Source organism: Halichondria panicea, chromosome 1 (genome assembly GCF_963675165.1).
Source record: "Halichondria panicea chromosome 1, odHalPani1.1, whole genome shotgun sequence".
NCBI lineage: Eukaryota > Metazoa > Porifera > Demospongiae > Suberitida > Halichondriidae > Halichondria > Halichondria panicea.
The window spans coordinates 4,702,100-4,720,270 of NC_087377.1; the positions used below are offsets into that span (position 1 = coordinate 4,702,100).

General features: G+C 40.2%; 1 protein-coding gene across 2 annotated transcripts; it reads left to right on the forward strand.

Annotated features, from left to right (window-relative positions):
• The first annotated feature begins 42 nt into the window (after window positions 1-42).
• On the forward strand, window positions 43-18,067 carry LOC135334281 (uncharacterized). Of its 2 annotated transcripts, XM_064529416.1 has the most exons (12): window positions 43-206; window positions 444-754; window positions 1,076-1,177; window positions 2,164-2,334; window positions 7,817-9,946; window positions 13,332-15,862; window positions 15,942-16,173; window positions 16,408-16,716; window positions 16,774-16,866; window positions 16,957-17,052; window positions 17,370-17,749; window positions 17,841-18,067. In XM_064529416.1, the coding sequence occupies exons 1-11, from the start codon at window positions 184-186 to the stop codon at window positions 17,729-17,731; spliced, it is 6,360 nt and encodes a 2,119-aa protein (XP_064385486.1). In that variant the 5' UTR covers window positions 43-183; the 3' UTR covers window positions 17,732-17,749; window positions 17,841-18,067. The 2 variants fall into 2 exon arrangements, with proteins under 2 accessions (XP_064385486.1, XP_064385493.1); XM_064529423.1 differs by lacking the exon at window positions 7,817-9,946.
• The last annotated feature ends 104 nt before the right edge of the window (window positions 18,068-18,171 follow it).

Sequence of the window (18,171 nt, forward strand, 5' to 3'; positions counted from 1 at the left end):
AATGATTATGTTTACTGAGAAACAAGGAAAGGGGCGAAATTGACAGAGCAATGTTTGTGTGTTTGAACAAAGCTTCGATTGAAGTCACGTTTTTGTGGCCGGAAGGGCCCTTGATACGAGGTGGCACTTTGCTTTGTACTGAGAAACAAGGGGTGAATTTGACAGAGTTTGAACAAAGCTTCAATGGCTACTGAACAAGACTCAGAGTGAGTGAACATGTAGACTATGATTACTACTCATGGTAGCACCTTGTGATTGCATGGAGGGAGGCTCATTCCATTAGTAGAGTCAGAGCAGGCTAGCTATGATCAGAGGTGGAACACTGTACAGCAAAGTGACAGCTGGATATGTGCATGGTGTCACTTGCATAAACTATATACTGACACATAATTTATCAAGTAATTCTCTGTATGACTGACCCCCCAACCATCTATTTTGTACAGTGCTCTAGCCGAGGACTTACACGAGGCTGTATGCAATAATGACGTCACCCAAGTTAGGTCCCTGTTGGGACAGGGGGCAGACCCCAACCACCAGCTCTACTGGAGTGATGACGAGTGGGCGTTTAAGTTGCCTCCATTACACTATGCTTGCTATGAGGGCTACCTTGAGATTGTGAAGACACTTGTTACTCATGGAGCTCGTACTGATAAAGGTGATGGGAGTGACAACAGTACTCCACTTCACTGGGCATGCCGGGAAGGTCATAAAGAGATAGTGCAGTACTTGATCCAGGAGGTTAGATGCAGCACTGGTAAGTAGTCATTATAATTATTTGTAATTGTTTCTTATGGTATCTGAATTATATACATGTACTGTGTAGCAGTATCAATTTTATCAGTAATTTAATAATTATTTGCGATGTAGTAGTCGTAGTACTGGTAAGTAGTCGTTGTGTATGTGAAGTTTTCATACCATGCATACAGCGGAAAGTATAGTGTTACATTTCAATTTCGAATAATTATTTGCAATGTACGTACACTTGTTTGAAATACATAAACATTTTGCTGTACGGTTGCCATAGTAATATCTGTTAAAAATATATGTGTGGTAGTTGAACTGTGTTCCACAACAGATGTGAGGAATAATGATAACGAGACTTCTCTTCACTCTGCTTGTGCGGGAGGAAGTAAAGACCTGGTACAGTATCTGGTGGAGGAAGTGAAGATGGATGTTGGTAAGATTTAGTGTGCTCTTCGGATATCTGTGTATTTCGTTCCCATGCTTCTCTAAGACAAAGAGTCTACTAACATAATTATTGGTACACCAATAGAGCAAGCCATGCCGGTTCCATTGATACCTTTTTTGTTTTCGTAGGACAAATGGTTGTGGTACAATCACGTGTTTTGTAGACCCCAATAATACCTGGAATGTTAGACAAAAAATGAGTATTCTACTTCTTAGCGTATAAATACTTGTAGTTGTGTAAACTGTTAGTAGAGGGTATGAATGTTCGCGGATGGACCTCTACAAAGGATTTTGCGGATTTTATTTTCGTGGTCTGAGTTCCAGCCTTCTGGCGCATGCTCACATCAACATGCAGCTGTACCTCCACACCGTTAGCAGGCCTAGAATGTGTGAATGTCCTCCACCTCTAGCAGAACGTTTGCTGTGCAGGCCATGGTCAAGTAGACGTAGCAAGCTAGCTGGCTCTACCGGCGTCCATGTCTCTCTATTCCTTTTTTATTATCGATAGGTGTGGTAATAATATTGAATACGCCTATACTATTCAATAAGATATAACATTTCGTGGGTATAAATTTTCGCGATACAGGCTCAATCTGCAAAAACTGCAAACATTTATACCCTCGAAATATACGGTACATTACATGTGAGGAAAGTGGATCACTCCCATAATGTTAGGGATATTCCCCTGGCCCCACCCACTAACTTCTATATAATGTGCAGTCAATACTACAGTCATAGTTGTGTGACTGAGTATGCAAAGACAACGTATATAAAGCCACCCAGAATTCACGGGGGCACATGTCCTATTTCCCCGTATAGTGTTCATTATAATATTTCTATTAAATCAGTAATTCTGATTGTCCTGGAGTGTTATAGCTGAAGTCACGTATCACTAGCCAATAATGCACAAATGTGACAGTATGTATTCATTTGGTGTTTCTTAAGCTATGTCAACATTGCTGGTTGTGTTTGCAGGCACTCCATTGACTGAGGAAAACTCCGATGCTCTAGAAAAGATGCTCCTAGACAATAAAATCAAAGGATTTGCTTTGACTGGTGAAAGGACATACAAGGCAGTTGAACGCCACCTTCAGGAGCTCGGACACAGAGAACTAGCAGCCAACCTGAGGGCAAACCTCGACAAAGGTGGGTAGTAGTTAGTAAGAGCTGTGGGTAGTAGTACAGTAGCCCTCATATAAAAGTTCTCGTTGTGTTTCAGTTGCACGTAACGTTCCGTTTTTACGGAGTCAGAAAACGCTAACTAAACGATTGCGTATTATTCATAAACGCACCGTAATTACGTACACCGGTCTAGGAGAAAAAACGGGTGGAATTTGATGAGTTAGCAATAATAATTTTTATTTATTCTGTACGTACTAAGCAAGCTACAAATGTACTAACTTCTCTAGTGTAATCCAGGGGCATACAAATAGCACTGGGAATACTGCAGAACTTACATGCAAGGCTGGAAGAAGTAGTAGCAAGTCAACCGGATCTCTCAGTCTGGAATCTTAGATACAGCTACATTATATTATGATCTGATTGTACTATTACTTTTGTTGAACACTTCATTATAAATTATACACTATCGTATATACAATGTCCTGTATCATTAAAACATCATGTCAAATGAAGAATAACAAATTCATGTACAGTGCTATAAATATAAATATAAATGTTCAAACTGAATGTCAGTAATTATTCTAACTAGATCTAGCTCTCGCCTTGACCTTGCTTCTTAGGGATTCTGTACTTGCTCCGTAGCTGTTTGTGAAGGATGAGGATTCTTTGTTTAGTAGAACAGTTCACCAGCTTGATTTCTTGGAACACTATAGCCAGCTAGCTACGGAGCGAATCATGCAGCTACACATGCGAACGTTATTTCAGAATTAAAACGGGTATTTCCATACCGTATTAAATTTTAATGAGCTGGCTTCCGTTTTCATTCCGTTTCTACGCGAACCGTTGTACGCAAATTGAACGGTACGGAACGGGAACTTTTATATGAGGGCTACTGTAGGTGGGTTGCTGTATTGAAGTTATACTTGCCTGTGTTGAATATTGCATTGCATGAAGCCCCTCAAGATAAAAGGAGGGACATAATATTTTAACACCATAACTTTCGTACTGTTGATCTAATCTGAAAAAGACTTTCAAATTAATGATGTGCTTATACTTATTTATAGATAAATAGCACGAGGGCATAACGTAATAACGAGACTTATATATTAGCCGTGGTTATATTGAGTTCATTCTTTTTGCATTCCCTAGGCCACATTTAATGATTTCATACCTAAATTGATACCACAATAAAAATTATGTTGTGAATGCAGTATCTTATAAAGGGTAATAGGTTGGTGGTGCATTAGGTAAACACTGCCGACCATGCGTGTGCATGTACAGTATCAGAGGAGGTGCTAGCCTCGATCCCAATTCTGCGCATGTGTCACATTTTTATTGTATTTGTGGTCGGCAAAAATATTCAATAATCGAAATTTGTACACAGAAAATGCACAGAGTGAGTACACAACAGAGCACATAGAGAGCTGCTTCACAAGGGCCTAGGGAGTTGTCAGTTGTGCTGCAGCACGATTACAGTGACCCAGGGCAACTTCAGGATGATTGAATGCCTTCAAATTACGTTTCAAAAAGATTTAGCAAGCTGCTGGACTTCTCTGATTCTAGGCCCCAACTCGTAACTCAGTTAAATTTTGCTTTAGAAAACGTAGATTCTCTTGATGCCTCTCAGCTACCCAACAACGCTCGAACGAGCAGGTCATACTCCAGTCCTGTGAGTATAGGACAGATAGCAGTGACGATAGTTTCACAGACCTGCATGAGGAAAAAGGAGTATTACCAACCAAGCAGACCACCTCTAGAATCAATGGTTCTTACACACAGTAGAACAGAACCTCCTCAGAGACAAACACCAGCCAACAAGCCAGCCATAAAGAGATTGAATTTTAAATGTACCTTTGTTTGGGGTGGTGCCTACAAAAGATCAAAAGATTATCATGCAATCAATACACACACTAAATTGCCACATAATTATAATTGAATTGCTATTAATAGGACCAAAAATTAGGAATGTACATGTAACACAGCACTAACTCACAAGCCAACAAACCGTATATTGAGAATGGCCATACACAAAGTACAGTACAAGGGTGCCAAATAATTATTAGAATCATAGACATAATTATGTATAGGCTCCCACAAGCAAACTTATACATGCAATGGCACTCATAGGCACATATAAAGTAATTGTGATCCTACAACAAACTGGGAGTTCATAAAAAGATTTAACTTTGGGCACAGAATTACAATGCATATCACAGGCAAACACACAAGCCAAATAATAACAAATTGTGACCTAATCCTAGCTGGGGAGCATAACACAACCAACAAGCCTATTATGTTGGGAAGAAAATGTCCTTACACAAGTAGACAGTACACTCATAAACAGTACACTCATAAGCCACAAGCCTTTGCTTTCCCCTGAAAAGGTCAGAACATTATTATGCAATCAACCTCTGTACATGTACACAGTGAGCCTAATTGAGTAGTGAGCCTAATTGACCTTGGAAGCAGGCAGGAACTTCACACAAGCCTAGGCATAACTTTTGGCAGAGCACTGATATATTTAGCATGGTATAAAGTACCTGCTTCTTGCAATTTACAGAGTACCTCTGACAATCTCCCTTCCTGTGTCGGGCCACAGGCACACACAGATACACGCAAGCGCGCGCGTGTGCACAGATACACATACACACACATACACCCGCGCGGGCACACATAACAGACACATACAGACACAGACACAGATACACACACACATACACCCGCGCGGGCACACATACAGACACACACACACGCACGCACGCACATAAAGATACACACACAAGTGCGCGCACGCACACACACACACACGCACACCACTTACTGTAAGCAGTTCCACTCCTGGCCTAGCCTCGATCCCAGGCCGCACTTCCCACTTCACTTAGGGAAGTGGGCCTGGTATCGACTGCTTGCACATGCGCTAATATCCCCCCGGTATCTGGGGGCTTGGAAACATCGTATATGCTCAGTAAAACTATAACATCACAACGAAAGGAAGTGGATTGAAGGAAGTAGATAGAAAGTTCGATTGAAGGTTTCTAGCCCATCGGATAGCATTCTCTGATAGCTACCCTTAGCCTGCTATGTTAACAAAAGACTCACAGCCTGCAACAATGTGGATGACGATCGTCTGAAAGGAGTGAAAGCTGATAGTCTACCTTGATCTTGCCAAACATGAACAAGACTTGATAGCATAGGGCCCACATAGGGCCCACACAAAAATATCTGACCTTAACAAGCTTGACAAAGCTTTATACCTCTTCCCTTGTTGTTCAGTCTTCAGAATAATGTTTTCTAAGCTTCAGAGAAGAGAGAACCTTCAGCTAAGAGCCATTCCAATAATGATAAAACGGGAACTGACTTCTAGTACACGATAGTATACATATATAAATGTCACGAAAGTGAACGAGAATATCCATTCATCAGAATCTGATGAACGACTGATGCATGCTGCACAGACAACTAGTGCTGGTGTCATAGGCGCGAGTGACTCCCCCAAATAATGACTCCCGGTCACTCCTACCTAGTCACCAGTGACCCCCGGTCACTCATGCATGCCTAGGAATGAATGACTCCCCCCCGGTCACTAACTCCTCCTGGAAAAAAAATGACTCCCCCACAAATTGAGATTTCAGCGGATCGAGGGCTGCTAAGTAATCCTCAAAAGACTGTTGCCCATGCATGCATGCAGTGACTATACTAGTCTAGTATATACAATCAAGTTCATCACTGTTATCTATGAGAGGCCTGTTACAAGTGTTTGTCTATAGCTAGCTGTTCCTTCACTTAGTCAGCAATATAATTTTGAAACAACAACATCCATCACAATAATTATTACAGTGAAAATAACGAAAGCCTAAAAATTCTACAACTAGCTATATATATTCTCCAACTGAGTGGAGATACTATAATGATACCACGAGTTGAATATCATTTCATCGTAGGAGTCAGGGTGGAGACAAGGGCAGTATAATTAACAATGCTGGGAAATCTCAGGTCTCTTGCGACTATTCAGAGGTTAATTAAGAGGCATGCATGTGGTACCTCCTCCCTATATGCTTGATTAGAGGCCGCTCTTGTATAAATGCCGCTCTCAAAAACCTTTGCTAGCATTTAGTAGCCGGTCTCAAATAGTAGCCTCAGTCTCTACAGTATTTCTGCACGTGGCAGCCATATTAATTCTAGCAGCTAGCTACATATAGCTAGGTATAGCAGCTTGTTAGTGCTTCCCAAAGGCTTTCTCATGGCATATTATTAGGCTTCATGGCACTGCATCAACAGCATGGATAGCCTTCACACAGCAAGTTATTAGTTATTTAATAGTGGAGTTAAAGCTTCGTTGTTGGATAAACGCAAGCAAAAACTGTGACATCTGTAGAAACTTCTCTGGGAGCTAGGTCGTATCGGCAGACGCCCTTTTCCCGGGAAATATTTTCTTCACCTACACACAGATTTATAAGTTCAATGGTGGCTCATGATGTCCGTTGCTGTACTAACTAGCCTAAATAAAGATATACTGAGGCTATCAAGACTACAGATGCTACTCTAGACTTACCAGATCCAGGAACTTAGTCCATCTCATGCTCAAGAGCTTCTTCCTCAGATACTTCAGGCTATTTGTAGCTTTTTAGCTAGCTATTATCTCAGTTACTGTCCTTTCACTCAACAAGGCCATAAGCATCGATATTCTCACTGTCTAGCAGCTCTATAGAACCTCACTGAGTTGTACTACGAAAATCTTGAAGTACTTATCAAACGTCACTTTTCTTTCGATATTTCTGTACAAAGCCTACCTCAATGCAGCATATTAAAGATACTATGTGAAAGAGCAGCTCAATGTGCATGTGCTGGTACCTACAGTGTGGGCATACCTTCAACACAGCAGGCACAATAAATTTTTGAAAATTACCACTAGCGTGGCCATTATATGACGGCTTCAACGGGGAAAGGGTTAATAAGCATGTTCTCCACTCCACTACTAAACTCAAAAGTGTCAGCATGCCTCTAGCTTGAGTTGTATTAGCCTCTTACATGAGTAATAACATGATACAGTGGCCGTCAGAATAAAGTTTCCCGTACCATTGCATTCATGTATATAGCGTTGCTATTTTTGCGCAACAGAAAAACTCTAATTTTGATTGCACCTGTTGTATTCATAAATTTGTTGTACAATCATAAAAACTTGTGAAACTGTTACTGAATCAGCAATATCAGGACACAAAGAATCTGAGAACAATGAAAGTAACTTCGTAGCTAGCCTATAATTACAGCCATGCATTGTAAAGCAAGTGTACATTATTATTAAATTTGAAGTGAAATGAACAAATATCCATGCGCTCCTGCTATGTATATAATACAGATGACTTGTTTTTTTATATGAACTGTGAGAAAGTTACTGTTACTGTACATACATAATTGTAGTTGGTACTTTTTCTAGGGAAGTACGCGAATCACACAAGGGTCGAGTATAATACCGTGTTTCAGTCTAGTATTATTCCTATTATTTCAGCCCTCAATGAATTCAAGTCTGAGCAAGCTCTTAATGAAGCCATGAAGGCTGGATTTGTCCGTGTGAACACTACCAATATCTTATTCTTTGGAATGGCAGGCACTGGTAAAACTTCCACTAAGCATCTCCTTCTGGGACTGCCTCCTCCTGTAGATAGAAATAGCACTCCATTAGCTAGCACAGCAGAGAGGATATGTATTAGACAAATTCGTGACACTACAAAGATACGAATGGAAACTCAAGAAGATTCCTCTAGAACATGGAAACCAGTATCTAGTGATGACCTACAACGCATTGTTGCTGATGCTATTAAATCTCATGTAACCAGCTCAGATTCTGAAGAATACGCTAACCCACAAGAACTCAGTATTGCTCTGAAGCAACTTGAACCTAGCAATGAATCCAGTACGCCAGTTGATGCAACTCCTTCGACTTCAAGAGCAACTAAACCATCAGTAGCTGGAGCAAAAATAACTCGTAGTAAACAAGAAAGAAAAAAGATTAAATTTCTTAGCACTGTTTCAAATGTAATGGCGAATATTCAGCGATTTTCTGATGCTGATCGTACTGCCGTTCAAGAAAAGTTTGGATTTCATTGGATCTACATAATCGATAGCGGTGGGCAACCACACTTTCATAATCTACTGCCTCTCTTCATGCCCAAGATTTCTGTAGCTTTGTACACTCTTCGTCTGTCTGATTGCCTAGATGATCATCCGCTAGTTGAATACTACAAGGACAATAAGCCAGTTGGTGAATGTTTCAAGTCACATCTCTCAGTTTTGGATAACTTTAAGTATCTCGTGCAGTCAATTCAATCTCACAGTGAAAACTGCAAGCTGGTATGCATTGGTACTCACAAAGACCATCAATCTGAATGCAAGGAAACATTATCCGACAAGAATAAAACGTTATTGAATTTTGCGGAGAAAGACTGCATTAAGAAGTTGACTATGTTTTTCAATTTGGGTATAACGAAAGAGATATTATTTCCTGTGGATTGCAAACACTGCGATTCTGACAGTCAGGAAGTGGCAAAGACAATTCGTGAATATGTTCACAAACTATCTCAAGAGCTGAATAATATTGAAATCAAGGTTCCTTTTTGGTGGTTTCTTTTGCAAATTATTGTCGAGAAGGTTTCAAACGATGAAAACAGAAAAGTTTTAAGCAAGGATGAATGCGTAGAAATTGCAAAAGCATTACATAATTTTCACGAAGATGCACTTTGTGAAGCTTTAAAATTCTTCCATGAGCATAACATATTTCACTACTATCCTGCCATTCTACCAAATGTTGTATTTTGTGATACTCAAGTGCTTCTCGATAAAGTAACAGAGCTTGTCGAGTATGCTGCATACGTGCGAGCAAGTAATGGGTTTGGAACGTGGTTAGATTTTACCGATAAAGGAATTATTACAATTCAACTTTTATCTGACAAAAATTTTGAAAAGCACTACGTCGATGAAATCTTTGCACCCACTCATCTCATTGAAATATTCAAGCACTTGTTGATAGCCACCCCATTTCATTTATTCTCACAAGAAGTCGGGAAAGATAAGCGTTTCTATATGCCATCACTTCTATCCTTGCTCCCACCAACTCAAGTCAATGACAAACGAGCTGATTTGCTTAAGACCGGTTTAATCCCACTTGTTTTGCACTTTAAAAGCAACTGGCAGTGCTGTGGAGTGTTTTGCTGTCTCCAAGTGTACCTGATTAAAGAATGTGAATGGGAAATTGAAATGGAAGATCACCAGCCGAGTAGAAACTTTGTACAATTTGTTCATCGAGAGGAAGATTGTTTTATCACGCTAATTGACGGATTTTCATTCCTCGAAATTCATTCCAGCAATAATCAAAAAGAAATGCTGTCGTTAATAAGCGAAAATATTTACTCTGGTCTTCGATCTGCTTACAAAGCCCTGAAATACACGTATGAGGATCCTGAAGTCACATTTCTGTGTCCTTTCATTTCGCAATCCATCTCTAGTCCAAGTCCCCAAGTGCCCCACCACCCAGCTCATGTTCTGGTTGAGGATGATGTTATGAGGTGTACTCTATGCAAGACGACGTATGAGCTAAAAGACGGTCACAAAGATTGGCTCTCTCCTTGTTGTAAACTGGAAGGTGAGGTCATAATAATAATATTGCATAATACTAATAACCACAATAAGTTGCAAATACAGTATCTTATAAAGGATGCAGTTATAAAGGTTGGTGGTGCATGGTGCATTAGGTGAAACAATAATATAGCGTCCCCTGACCATGGACTACCGTAGAAACTGGATTTATTAGCGCTTATTCGACTATAAGCGTATCTTTATTTTAAGCTCATGGTCAACTGCAGGCTTTTTATACTCGAATTGAAGCGCTTTTCCAATTATGCGACGGTTATTAGTGAAATTTTAGAATTGATTCATCTAATTTCGTTTATCTATGAGCTAGTTAGCTTGTACAGTGCAGGATAGCTATGGTGATATCCATCTGGAAGGACTCTCACATGCTGAGAGAATGTGAGACATGGATGAGGTCCTTTTATTCCAAGCTCCTGGTCAATATAAATGTTATTATAATAATATGAATTTCAATGATAATAGTGTGACATGATATAGATCCAGTTAGGGTTGCCTGCTTTCCTTGCTTGCTCACTTTCTAGCCAGCTTGCGAGTCAGCACTCATCACAGACACATCCGGTTGCTGGGTGGGGCTCGAAATGACTGCGCATTCTCGAATATAAGCGTATAGAGCTCTGCTATTGACCCCAAAAGCGCATGCACAGTTTCTACGGTATGCATGTACCGTATAGGGGGTAATTTTCGGGTGGGCAATGTGGCTGAGCAATATTAATTTTAGTCACTTCGTCGATAATATTTTCGTGGTTGCTGCTTGCACTGCCGGTAAAGGTAGGCAAGGTCGCTTCGTTCGTGGGTAAGTGGTCAGAGCTCCAACCACGAAAACCACCAATATTATTTTTTTCCCCCGGAAATTACCAGCTATATACGGGTATAATTATGTGCATGTTTATCTAGCAAAATGAAACATTTAGTAGCCATTCCCTCAGTGAACTTTGACTATAGCATATCTGGCAGCCATATAATTCTTAATACTAGCAGCTAGCTATTAGTGCTTCAAAAAGACTTTCTCATGGCAGAGTTAGTTTAGGTTACAACAAAATAATGTTGTTGGGGCTGATAAACGCCGCTCTTCAACAATGGCCTCTCTCGAATTGTGTATATATAGCCTCCTCTGCCTGCAAAATTAAACATTTAGTAGCCGCGGCCTCTGATCAAACATATAATTATACGGTATAATTATTATATTATAGGAGTCACACGTTACAATTGTACTGAAAATAATTATCATGTCTGCCAGAAGGCATAATACACGATCATACATGTATAGTATGTGTTGATGAATATATATACCGTATAGGAATATATATATTCATGATCGATTGATTGGTTTACACTTATAAGATGTGCATGCATGCATGCAGTCATGCATATAATAATTATGATGTACTTAATAGGGGCGTTAAGCTTCGTCAAGCAATAACAGAACTTCTACCATTGGCTGCATGCATGGCTAGCTATAGCTGCACCCGGCTTTTATTCGAATTACGTGCTTACTGTAACAGCTGAAGTGATCCCGTACCAGGAACAATGGAAAAAGGTCACAAAAGTAGAAAGCTAGAGTGCATGGTTGTTACTTCTTTGCTTATCCTAATCCTATAGCCCCAGAACATTAGCAAGAGCCATGATTATATCTAAGACTCCTCTAAAATTCCATTCTCAAAAGTTTCTAGTATAGCCTCGTTCCCAGGCCTTACTTTTTCTTGCTGTTGTCATTTACGTCATGATTGCATGTGGGCTACATATCGCCCATGTTCATAAAAATCCTTGTGGATCACGCGATTTCCCGAACCAGACCTTATACTTTTTCTTCCATTTCTTTCTTTGCTGCCTCATTTCGTCTATTCTTTTTTGCCTACCTTCTCTATTTATGCATAAACAAGTATTCTCCCACGCATTCAGAGTTAATACATTGTATAAGACTGTACTGTACTGAGGACTGTGCCGAGACACTGCCAAGGTGTAGCTTGGCCACCTCTGGTGGCAGTAGCTACCTGCTAGATTGATAATGATAACTTTAGATCAAACATTTAACAAATATTCTATGGTATAGAAGATATAGAATCTAAACACACAATCTAGATTAGTAAATCTAGCTAAGGTATAGCTAGCTAGCTTATATAAACTGCTTGCAAACTTCCAGTTCCATCCAAGTCCATGTGGCTAAGGCTGCATGTCGTAGATCTCTGCGTGGGCAGTCCAACATCTCTTGCTCATCATGCCCACGCTCATTTTCACCCTTCTACCACCCTTCTATCCTCACGCGACTTCCCAATATAGGCTCTCCTTATTCCTAACACTATACCTCTATTTCTTTCTTTATTCCTCCAGTATTTTATCTTGTTAAACGATTAATACAGTATTTAATCTTATTGAACGATTGTGATAAAGAACAGAAAAAGGAGAGCCTGTGTAGAGGCTATGCCTCTAGCTTGAGTTGTATTAGCCTCTTGTATGAGTAATAACATAATGCTGAATAAAGTTCCCCTATATACATACCGTTTGCATTCATGTATAGCGCAACAGAAAAACTCTATTTCGAACGCACCCCGGTTCATTCATATACAATTTGCTTTACGATCATAAAAGCGGGTGAAACTGTTACAATATCGGGTGGGACACAAAACAAAATCTTTGTAGCTAACCTATAAATTTTTAATAATTATTATTATTATAGCCTAGCCATAACCATGCATTGTAAAGCAAGTGAGAATAGTGCATGTATATAATTATATATACATCGAATATAATATAGTATTATCGTATGTTCATAATTGTTATTAGCACATGCTCATGCACTTTATTGACTGTGAACCATTTCATTCATCACTTGATATCATTGTGTATTATAACAAGATTGCATGTGTGTAGATCTATTCCAGTATCACTTGAGCATCTCCTCCCCCCCTCACCTATTACCTGCTTGCAGTCATGCTCTCCTCTGGACCTAGGGCTCTACTCATTGAGATTATTTACAGTGCATGTTGTGATATTTTGCTATTACGCTAATGTAACATATAAGTTACTGTATTGGTATAACGTTGTTACGCCAGCTTGCATTTTTTTTAACGCAACAGGAACTTATCTGGCGCTACTATATAATTATAATTATGTATATATCGCCAAATAAACCAACAATTATTTACTATGACCTTTGGACGCTTATTGAGCGGTTTTGTTCTGTGGTTTCAGAAAACCGTGAAATTGGAACCACCGAATTCAGCTCCCGAACCATTGATTATAATTATATGGAATTGTATAGTTATAATTATTACCGTTGATCTATTGCAAGTGATACAAAATGTGCCAAAAATTTACCACTATATATAATTTTATACTACAATAATTATATGTATGACTGATTGTTTAATCCTTTACAGTCGATATTCAAAACCAAACCTACTTGAAGAAACTGGACGAGCTGATGGCCGACGAAAGTGGTACCATTGAGCTACACTATCTCAAGACGCACTTTATTGGTCCCTCGGATCTTGGCAAAACGACCACTCGACAGCGGCTTGTTGGATCCATTACTAACCTGTCTTTGCTGCCCGAAGATCAAAGGAAACGTTGCAGTACATTACTAGCCGAGTGTGAACAAGTATTGGCCTTTATGGACAAATCTGGAACAAAACTTGAATTTAAAGCATCTTCAAATCTAGAGGAAGAAACACAGTTTATCTTCTCTTACCTTATGTCCTGTGAACCTATTGAAGACAGCACTGTCAGCAATACTAGTCCACCTAAGGAACAGCCCACACAAGAAACCACTGACCCAAAGATTGAAGACAGCACTGTTAGCAATATTAGTCTACCTAAGGAACAGCCCACAAAAAAAACCACTGACCCAAAGAAGCAAACTCAACTCAAGATCGGTGAATCTGCTACTGTACCCCAAGAAGCAGTATCACCAATACCAGAACCACCGGAAAAGGTCGTGAAAGTGACCACTGTAGATGTTGAAAAGGTTATCTCGAGACTCCGGAATATTGTGGGTTCAGGAGAGTACACTAAAGAGCTGCTGAACAAAGTCCTACTCAATCTGGTCGATATAGGTGGGCAGCCTGGATTCGTGGAGATGTTTCCTTTTCTAAGCAAAGGTGCAGGTATCTTCCTGGTATTCTTTCGACTGGACAAAGACCTCGATGACATGTGTCAAGTCTCCTACGAACGAGGAAAGGACAAAATCACACCGTACGATTCAACATACACAAGCAGAGAAACACTCTCTCAAATCCTCTCAGCTATCAGCCACCATATCAAGATTGACTCGGATATTGACAGAGAGCTGTGTAGTAAACTGGGAAATCTAGGCTCTGCTAAGCCTGTTGCTACCCTCATAGGCACTTTCAAGGATAAACTGGCAATGCAAATCAAAGTCAATCTTCTGTACGAGAAATATTGTGACTTAACAAAAACTGCCTGCAAGAGCGATAGTACCACTGCCAGCAAGAGCGATAGCACCACTGCCAACAAGAGCGATAGCACCACTGCCAGCAAGAGCCTAAATGTAAAGAAAGCAATTCAGAACATTTTGACTCATCAGAAAAATGATGAGCATGCTAACGTCAGTGCAGAAGACATGGCTGCCATTGAGCAAACAGTCAGCCACCACCTCAACTCAGACGCTTTCAAGAAAGATGTCCAAGACCGTTTAGAGCAAAAGTTGACAGAAAAAAACGAAGGTGTGACCAAAATTACCAGCAAGTTTGAGAACTTACTTTCTAACCCAAAAGACACGAAGTTCCAATTCATAGCAGTGGATAACTACGAAGGTACTGATTCTGATATGGAACCTCTTCGTGAACATCTTCATGGCTTATTCAGTAGCTATTTCAAACATGCCAAGCTTCGAATTCGCCCACAACAGCTTTTGTTTGGAGTTGTACTGAGAAAAGAGTTTGACATTGTGTCTATGGAAGAATGCATTCGTATCGGCACCGAGGGGTTAAAGATGAGAGAGGAGGAGGTTCGATTCACCGTTTGGTATCTGGATCGGTACGTTGGAGCTTTGATCTATCATCCAGAGATCAAGGACAAAGATGGTTGGTTTGGGAACTTTATCATTTGCAACCCCCAAGTGGTATTCAACAGCCTCAGTGTTCTCGTTGTCAAGCCGCTACTTGAGCTCCATTCTGAAGATAGCAGTATTCACTTCAAGGATGCTGAGAGAAATAATTGGATACTCAAGGGACAATTCTCAATGGAAACAATTACTCGATGCCATTCGAAGGAAAACCAGGGTGTGAAGAAAGACCAGTTGATTCCTGTTGAGAAGCTGCTCATACTACTCAAGCATTCCCACCTTTTGGCCAAAATCACAACAGTAAAGGAAGACCATACCACAGAAGAGATTGAAACGAGGTATTTCATCCCCGCTATTCTCAAGTGTGCATCTCGCGAGGAACTAACGAAACCACCCCCCACTGGCATTGATACACCCTCTCCAATCAAGATCACATTCAAACCTCAATACGTTCCCACTGGATTATTCTGTGCCATGATCAGTGATTTGGTCTCAAGGGGGAGTAAAGGCAAAGGCATTCTGGGCATGACTTGGAAACTTGCCACTGATACCTCAGTAAAGAGAAACCTCGTCTCCTTTCACATTGACGAATCTGCCAATCATTTTGTTACCCTGATTGCTCACGTTGATTGCTACGAGATACGGATTATTCGACAGAACCGGAAGTATACAATGCACGAGCTTTGTTCCTACATCCTCTCAACCCTCCTGTTGGTGATGAAGGACATTAGTCCACTACTCTCACCAATTCTTGCTTTTGACTGCTACTGTGGCAAACATGAAGATGCCATGAAACTGTGTCTCCTCACACCTGGAGTGTATCCCTGCTTTAACTGCAACAGTGAAATCTCTCTGAGTCCTCACCAAGAATGCTGGTTTGCAAAAGTTAGTGAAGTATTTCTATATTGTTGTCATACCTGCATTTATAATACGTTTCGTATTGTTTTGTTTTTTGTGTGTACAGGAAGTCAGCCTGGGAGATGATGTTACTCTTCTTGCCTTTCCATATGCTGAGGACCTAGACCCAAGCCTCTCTTTTAAGTGGAAGAAGACAAGTTCGAAAATTAAAGGGAGTGAAAATGAATTGGAATTCAAGGCCTCGTTAAATGATCATTTCGAGGGCTTTATCAGTTGTGAGATCTCCAAGAACCAGAAGGATTTCTTTACCGTGTACCACTGCCTGAGAAACAGTATCGGTAAGAGCATGCATGCAAACCCACTTACCATTGCATTAATTGTAGTGTAATAATTTTGTGCATCTATATACTGTCTCCCGAATAGTCTCCTTTTAAGTTATTTGCTCAGCTATCAGTGTATATAGTGCCATTCCCATCCCATACACTGTAATAAAGGAAGTGTTCTAAGCACACTAAATCAATGATCGCATACAGCACACTTTGCAGTGTAATGTTGGACTATTCTCACTGCAGGCATTGCTGTACATGATGATCAAGAAGATGAAGATCAATTATACACTAAAGATTTGCAAGAAGTTCTTTCTCAATTAATGGAAGCCATTAATGTTTGGTTTGAGTTGGGCCTCGCTTTAGGGATTCCAGTTGCCACGCTTGGAGATATCAAGTGTCATACACATTGCAATAAAGATGGTTTGATTAGAATGCTGGCCCACTGGCTGGAATCTTCACCTTCTCGTACATGGAGTGACATTTGCAATGGCCTCAAAAGTTGCACTGTCAAACATGACGTTCTAGCAAATACAATTGAGAAGAAATACAATGGTAAATGTGATTGTGTGAAGTTCACTATTATAGCTAAAAATTGTTACAAAAAACTAGGTCGGCTATCAGGGAAGAGAAAGAGACCAAAAAACTGTTCGTGTGTTCCCGGACCCCATGCAGAGGACTCGTCCCGACCACCCCACATCACTGGTGAGAGGCTCATGCAGAGGACTCATAATTAGCCATTTATTTAATGCCGTTATACGTATTGCTGACATTTCCTACTGCATACGTCTACAGATCCTCTAGCCCCAGGACACCGTAAAAGATTATTGGGATCAGGTGAAGAAGTTGAAACTCTGTCAAAGCGTCCGAAGAATGATATCACTATACAAGGTATGAGATGTCACCACGTATACAGATCAGAACATGATTGTGTGCTTGAAGTGAACTAGAGTATGTATAGAGCTTCAAAATAGTATATATATATATACATGTTGAAAACATCTGGTGTTGGCTTAAATTTAGTATCCAATAATTCCCATTTGTCTATAATGATTACAATCAGGCCGAGCGTTCCATTGTAGAGACTTGTTCATTGTGTCAATGTCATCAGATCAATTGTGTGACGTTAGGGAATGTGAGAATAAGGTTGTACGTGTTGGACAAGTTAATCAAATAATCTTGTTTTAAATCCATTTCCTTGTGTGTAGGATCATCACAAGAGGAGCATACTAACAGAAACCAAACAGTACAACGGTCGTCCATTGTTCTGACTGGAGATGATGTTCTAACAATTTGTGAGAGTCTGAACAATGCCAGCAATGATTGGTTCAACTTGGGACTGGCTCTTGGAATGAAGTTTGCTGGTTTGAAAAATATCCAAGATCGATACTCAGATAATAATCGCCGCCTTACGGAGGTGGTGGGCAAGCGTCTTCAAGTCACTGATCCACCCATGACATGGCCTTACATATGTGAATGTCTAAGGAGGCCTACTATTGAGCGTAACGATGTAGCCGAGGAAATTGAAGACAAGTATGTGACTGCATTTGCTCATAGTGCCACTAATTAATCATGAGAACCTGACAAGGTACGTGTGTTTGTAATCTGATTGTAGTATAATCTTATGTTTTGTTCTCTATAGCTTTGGTTGATTGTGCTGTGCTCATGCTTTCATACAGATACTGGAGTTACTTGAAAGGGACGAATAAAGATGTCAAGTAAAGAAGCATGCAAGGAAGCATGCAAGAATGTCAAGTAAAGAACTAACTCTGTGTTGACTATAAGTACTGACTATTATTGCTCTGTGTTCTGTGTTTGTTGATTATACCACCTTCTATTTTTATAACAAATTTCATTTCCAGCTTTCTAGTTTAGTGACCCTTTACCATTCTTGTTGGGTACAGGATCACTTCAGTTGCAGCTTCTTGTTAACCACATGGCTAGCCTCGAATCCAGGCCGATTAAAATACGTATTATAATCGGCCTGGTCTCGAGGCTACCACATGGCGG